At 42.8% G+C, this 6,942-nt stretch overlaps 1 protein-coding gene across 1 annotated transcript in view; it reads left to right on the top strand.

The window, feature by feature from the left end:
* Positions 1 to 1,619: 1,619 nt before the first annotated feature.
* CTDP1 (CTD phosphatase subunit 1) overlaps positions 1,620 to 6,942 on the top strand; it is a 102,150-nt gene continuing 96,827 nt past the window's right edge. Inside the window, exon 1 of the mRNA XM_054985603.1 lies at positions 1,620 to 2,084. Within this exon, the coding sequence (XP_054841578.1) occupies positions 1,783 to 2,084 (302 nt within the window). The 5' untranslated portion in view covers positions 1,620 to 1,782. The remainder of the gene's footprint in view (positions 2,085 to 6,942) is intronic.

Raw genomic sequence — 6,942 nt, 5'->3', positions numbered from 1 at the left:
GGCACCACTGCTATGCTGGCATGCGAGCACATGTGCAGAGCCAGCCCTTTGTACTGGGCTGCCCATTAGTCTGAGAGAATGGATAGAGTGGGGTGTATTAAGTATTTGATATAGTATTTGAGTCATTTATCTTATGCAAACCTTTCACTTAATAATTGAAGTTTTACAATAAATAATCCTGTAGTGCCCCCAAATTTCTCTAAGGTTAGATTCTTTAATTCTAGCAATGCAGGGGAAGGAAGGAAGCTTGACGTTTTTGAATGGTTTGTTCTTCATAGTGATTCTTACATATCACTAGTGATTATGCCAAAGATCATAATTACGTGGTTTGTAATATGAATTTGCCCAGCTCATACTACTTAGTATATGATACTCACCCCCAAAGTAGTTTTCCAACTCAAAATGTAAAAGATAAGATTCTGTTCACATGTCAACTTCTTGCAGTTCAGGTAATCAAAGCTTTAAAGTCACATGTACAGAATGACTTAGTCTGGAATAAATTCTTGTAGATGTCTGTGAATTGCCAGACCATCTGACCAAACTGAGTATTTTATCAGAGTCAATACTATCATATGTGCCTTGCAAACATTTTATGTGGATGTTGCCCACATCCCTCCATATATCATCTTTCCTGTTGTTAATTGTATTTATTTGGTGGATTGAATTCCCAGTTGCTCAGTGCTGGGAACACCAAATGCCTGGAGATGTATCAATATGATAAGCTGTGCTAATGGTATGAGCCAGAAAAAAAGTTTTGCCAAAAAATTTACAAACACCAAGATTATTCTGAATTGACCAGGGAATTTGCATTCTCTGAAGTAGAAATACTGTTTTATAGTTACAACAAAAATGAACTTATAGTTAGGTTTTGTCTTCTACAGTATGGGACACTAGAAATAGGGCTGTCATCCTCCAGGTGAAGCCTGGAGTTGTCCTGGAATTACAACGGATATCCAGACTACAGAGCTCAATTCCTCTGGGGAAAATGGCTGCCCTCCAAACCCCTCCTCAAATTCCATACTCCAGGCTACGCCAGAGTGCACTTCCACACATTTACTCAATGGTATGTCCCACTGAGGTGCATGTATCTCTGAGGCATGCAAGGGGTTTCAGTTTTCATGTTCCTGCACTCACTACAATAGCTGAGTTCCAATCCTGCCCATGGAATTGGATCCAACCACCCTTTCTTCTAGTGAAAAAGGAAGGAAGGTCCCCCTCTGACTACATGAGGTAGAGACACCCAAGACTTTAAAAATGACCAAAAACCCCGTTACTAGACCAATTTTTTTTTCAATACTAGTTTCGCATAACTCGAGTAGTCAGATGCATGCTGGGACTTGTAGTCACCATGCGGTATTTTTTTTGCAGATGGATCCCACAATCCCCAGCGTGCGCGCAATGCTCTGCAAAAAAACGGGGGAGGCGTGGCTATCAATTTTTCCTCCTCCGAGCTGGAGCGGGAAGAGCGCGCAAGAGGCTACCTTGTCTCTGGGCGGGCTGATTTCGGGTGGCTGCCCCTTTAAGACTGCTCCGGCAAGGGAGAGGGAGGGGGCAAAGAAAGGTTGCCTTGCGCCTGCGCACCGGATCCTTGACCTCGCGTTCAGTCGGCGCGGCTCGTGACTACTTCTTGTTGTTATTTTTTTTTTTTGAAGGTGGTAGTTTGGTGGTGGGGGAGGGGAAGAACGTTTTGCGGCCAGTTCTCAAGACCGAGCCGGTGGCGGCGCCATAGCGACCTGCCCCAGCACGGGCCCGGCCTGGGAGTGAGCCCCAGCCGCCGCGGCCATGGAGGAAACGCGAACAGCCGCCGCCGCCTCGGGAGGGGACGGCCCCGCTGCCGAAGTGACGGAGGTTCGGGTGGGCGGCCCGCAGCCGCTGCGGATCCTGGAGTGGAAAGTGTCGGCTGGGGCGGCGGTGAAAATCGGGTCGGTGTTGGCGGTTTGCGCGCCGATTCCGGGCCCGACCCGGCCCGGCGCCTCCTCGACCGAAACCGGACCTTCGCGGCCAGCCGAGCGAAAGGTGAAGGCGGAACGGCCCGGAGTGGTGCGAGAGCTCTGCGCTCAGCGCGGACAGGTTATCCCGCCCGGGTAAGGAAGGAGGCGGGAAGGGGAAGGCAAGGCGGCCGCTGGGGTGGGGAGGCGGCCGGCAGCGGAGGGCCAGACCGGGCCCTGGAAGTCGCCTCCTTCGGGTGGGTCACGCTCGAGGCTTCGAGCCGTCTCCCGCCGTTGCGAGGGCCTCTGGCAGGAGCCGCTCTTCCCCTCGCCAGAGCGCAGAGTGCGGCAGATGAGGCGGCGAGAAGCAGCCCGTCCTTCCCCGCCCTCTTGCGCTGCGGCGCCCGTGACAGCAGAAGCCCCGCTCCTCCTCCTCCGCCGCCTGCTCCTCCTTTTTCCTTCCCCCAGTTACGGAGAGCGGAGCAGGCGGGCTTTGGGGTGGCCCTAGGCGGGTCGGCCAGCCTGCCTGCGGCCGGCGACCGAGCAAATATTTCTTCAGCCTTAGTGTGTGAACAGACAGTGCAGGGGACCGATGCCTAATGCCAGAAGAGAGAATCTGGAGAGGGGGTGCGCTTTGGTTACGTGCTAGCTTCCTTCCCGTGCAAACAAGCAAGCATCTCTCTGACGATGCAGCTTCCTGACCAGTTGGAAACTTTGGAACCCCCTTTTTTTTCATGGAAGAAGGGGGAGGAGTTGGCTGCTTAAAAATTACCTGGTAGCACAAATGGCTGTATAGTCCTGGATTTTTCCTTTCTTTGTACTTCTTTTTTGGTTGCCCCATTGCAATATGTATTTCTGCGTAGCATTTTAACTTCTTCTGTGTATTAAGGACAACACGTTATTGCATGGATGGTGCAGACAAACCCGGTTACACATGCAGCAGGATGAGGCACAAATGATGTAGTAGAGAGTTGAGGGGTTATGGTGATCTGCTCTTTTTTAGACAGGGGTTGAGCATTTTCATTTCTCAGAGTTCCCTCACGTTATTTGCCTGTAAGCCTGAAAAGCTCACACAGCAGGCAAAGAAAGTTTTCTTCCTCATACATGGTTTCATTTGCAAGGACTTTTTAAGTGAGGGAGTGTTAAAATGTGACTCTAACCACTTGCTGTCTGAAATAGCAGAATTCCACCACTTTATGATGCTGCATTTGTGAACCAGTGCAGCAGCAGCAACAACAACAACATGAATTACTGCACTAGAAAAGTGGGTATGTTATAAATTATATTCTGCTAATCAAAGGCCTGTCAGTGTTACAGGACATATTTACAGTCAGTTGTAATCTACTGGCCCTTCATTTGCACAATGACCTCTCTAACTTCCCTGATGTAATTGGCTCATCTTTTGTGGTGTCATAGGAGGCTCTGGAAAGCCCATTGGTTAGGTCTCCTCTGGTTGCAATTGACTTTACTGCTTTGATGTCCCAGAAGGTCTGGTTAGTTATAAGCCAGGCAGTACAAGTAAAGAAAGAATTAGAAGATCCACAGGCTTTCAAGTTGCACCTTTCTAAAGGGACCTGGATACAGCAGTCAGATGTTGTTTATGGTATGAGTATCATTTGCTAACAAACTGCGCTGCTAGTCCTATTAGTCCAAATAAAAGATTATTAAAATAATAGTCATATCACTAGGTAGTGTTATGCAGAGTAATATAAACAACAAAGACATAATCCTTGCCCTGAAGTGCATTCAGTAGGGAAGGAATGGGGATGACTAGCCCCATAACAAGCAGTGGTATGAAGTATCGAATTATTTGTTAAGCTGCCGAGTATTTTAGAAAGGAAGTGTCACAGGATTGGAAGTTCTGAAATTAAATATGGTCGATCCCACCACTTAATCTGAGGGCTGTTTGTAAAGTGTAAATCCTGTCAGAATGCCCAAGAACCACATTATATTATTTATTGTACAACAACAACAAAACCCAGACATTTTTGGAAAAACTGAAATATATGTAATACTTATGTCCTATCAAGTCTAAACTACTTTTACAAATTTGCAACATAAAATACATTATATAACTTACTTAGCACATAAAATTATATTATTTGGCGTATTTGTGGAGTTTAGAACTATAAGTATCTTCATTTTCTATAAGAAAAATTGCAAGTATACCCAGTACTTGAGGGAGTTACAAACTTCTGCACTCTAAGCCAGCGTAGCGTAACTTTTGACATCTGATGGTAGGAAAAATAAAAGTTGACGATATAAAACGTATTCTGTAGTAAACAAAAGAAAATGTATATTTGACCAGAGTAGATCTACCAGCATATTTTGATATTAAACTAAACATTGAAAACACTGAACTCTTTAATGTATTGTTAAACAAAATATAGGGAGCAATCCAGAATCCTAGTCAGGTCCATTCAATGGGGCTTTCAGGAACGTATTGTTAGGATTGCACTGATACTGTATTAATTGTTGCAAAAATAATTTTATTGAACAAAAAATGTTCTTGAAAATGTTGTATAATTTTTATATTGCTTCCCCAAATTTTCCATTGGAAAAACCACTCAGATGAAAAACCTTGCTTTAAGGAGCATTTTACTCATTTTGAAAGAGAAAACCTTTCATTTGAGTTTTTTTCAATGGTCTTCCAATGTTTCCACTGTAAAGTGTTTTTTTTTAATTATCAAGGAAAGAAATGTTTTCTCAGTTTTTCCTGTTTTCCCCTCAGCCCTTCACATCTCTACTCAGTACACTAATTTACAACAGTTTTCTGCCTTAACAATAAAAAAATGTAATTTGTGTTGGCAGAAACGGTTTATTTTGCCTTCTATAGTGCCATTTTATTTTTAACAATTAGAGATTAAATCTATGCACCAGGCTTATTAATATAGGCCAATCAAAATAATACTTGGCTCCATCTGCAGAGGTCTTTAACAAAAGTAATGTTTGTTAATTTAATTCAGTCTGCGCAAAAAAAAACTTTTGTGAGAGGTAAACTGTTATATACATAAATAGATTCTGAAATGATGAGTGTGATGTGATTGTCAGAAAGGGCAGGAAGTGGTCTGTGCTGGATACCCTGTTGCCTTTGTGGATCAGGCTACACTGTTTCATGCATGTAGAGGAGTCTTTCTTCAAACTGGCAGTTTATTCCACAGCTAGCTGTATCATTGAGGGATTACTGACCTGGAACAACTGTTGTCCATCTGCAAATCCCCTCCTCCACGTAGAACCCTTACCAGTGAATTGGCTGTCTTTCTATGTTTGAGCTTAGTTTTTGTGGTGGATCCCCAAATACTACCTTTGAGCAGGAATGCATGTGATCTGTTACGAACTTTTGTGCATTTTCTCAGAATTCTGGATTACTGTCTTCTGTGTAGTCTTTGTACGGCAGTCTAGTGCAGTAAGCAGGGCAGCCATCCTGTGTATTTATGGGCATCTTAAATAGTGTTCTGTCTATGTTTTTATTTCCCAATTTAGAACAAGACCCAATTTAGAACAGGAATTGTATTTCTGTGAGGTGAAACGGAAATGACTTCTTAGCTAGCACTTCAAAGAGGCTTTTTACCCCAGACAGGATGTAATTTCCTTGATCTTATGGCACCAAGTAATTATCACTTTTTGCAGTTCTTTCTTTACTTTGAGAGGCTAGCAGATCCTTTACTGAAAATCAGTGTCAGTGTTGACGGCAATCTACTGGAAAATTCTGCTCATAGCTTACTGAAATGAACAGCAACAGTGGGACAGTGTGATAGTAATGTGTATAGTGCATTTATGAGTACTATTACTTTTGGAGAGCTTATGCAAGAAAACTTTCCAAAGTATTATGCCCATATTGGATATCGGTTTCAAGTGAATGGTTTTTGGGATCAGTGAAACTAATATGAGCTAGCAGTGTCTTTCAGCAGGTATGAAATAATAATTAGCAATTATATTTAACTATAAAAGAAATTTTAGTAAGCACACAAATATCCAAAAGAGACAATCAAGTAGGAAAATAGAATAAAAACAGCCTCCATGTTCTTTAGTTAGCGTATGGTAGCTGCACAGTATGTTAATAATCTCACCAATGTTAATTAATGCATCAGAATTTTACTGTTTTTCCATGGTGTATAGAGGTTGAGAAAATATAAATGACATTTTATGTGCTTTATGAGACATTGTCTTGTATTTTTTTTCATCTTTGAGTATCTGTACTGAAAGCCTCTGTTTCTGTCTCTTTTACTAGAATTTTCAGGTCTCTGTTTCCACTCTATTATAGTTTTTGTACAGTGAGGGTGGAGTTGTTTGCCTGTGTATAAAGGCTGTTCTGATTATTTATAATTGTGAGTCACATTGAAATTCTGATGACACAAACTGTCTATAAACTGTACAAAAATCTAGAAACTCTTTGCCATAATGCCTTGATGCTTTCATGTTTTAATTTGAAAGTGCAGTTACCAATATTTGTTCCCAGAAACACTTTCTTTTAAGTGTTTTTAGCTTTTTTTGAAAGTGTATGAAATTATTGGCTGTATTTCAGTGAAATGTCCGTGATTTTGGGAGAAGAACTATGCTTCAATATTGGGGTGGGAAATCTCTGAAAAGTGATAGAAAACCTTGCCTCTGACATCCTATGATATTAGTATTGTTAGAGGATAGTTCTTTTTTTATACATGTCACCTGGATAGCCGAGGCAAGCCTAATCTCATCAGATCTCAGAAGCTAAGCAAGGTTGGTCCTGGTTGTTGTGGGTTTTCCGGGCTGTATTGCCGTGGTCTTGGCATTGTAGTTCCTGACGTTTCGCCAGCAGCTGTGGCTGGCATCTTCAGAGGTGTAGCACCAAAAGACAGAGATCTCTCAGTGTCACAGTGTGGAAAAGATGTTGGCAGGTCATTTGTATCTACGAGGGGTGGGGTTGAGCTGAGTCGTCCTGTAAGAGTTTCCCAGGGTGTGGAATGCTAATGGCGGGAGGCTTCACTGTATCCTGAGGAGGTTCTTTTGCATATGGATTGGTGCTTGATGTGCTAAT

Source organism: Eublepharis macularius, chromosome 7 (genome assembly GCF_028583425.1).
Source record: "Eublepharis macularius isolate TG4126 chromosome 7, MPM_Emac_v1.0, whole genome shotgun sequence".
Taxonomy (NCBI): Eukaryota; Metazoa; Chordata; class Lepidosauria; order Squamata; family Eublepharidae; genus Eublepharis; species Eublepharis macularius.
Note: the sequence above shows the minus strand (reverse complement) of the source record. Positions and strands in the feature narration are given on the sequence as shown.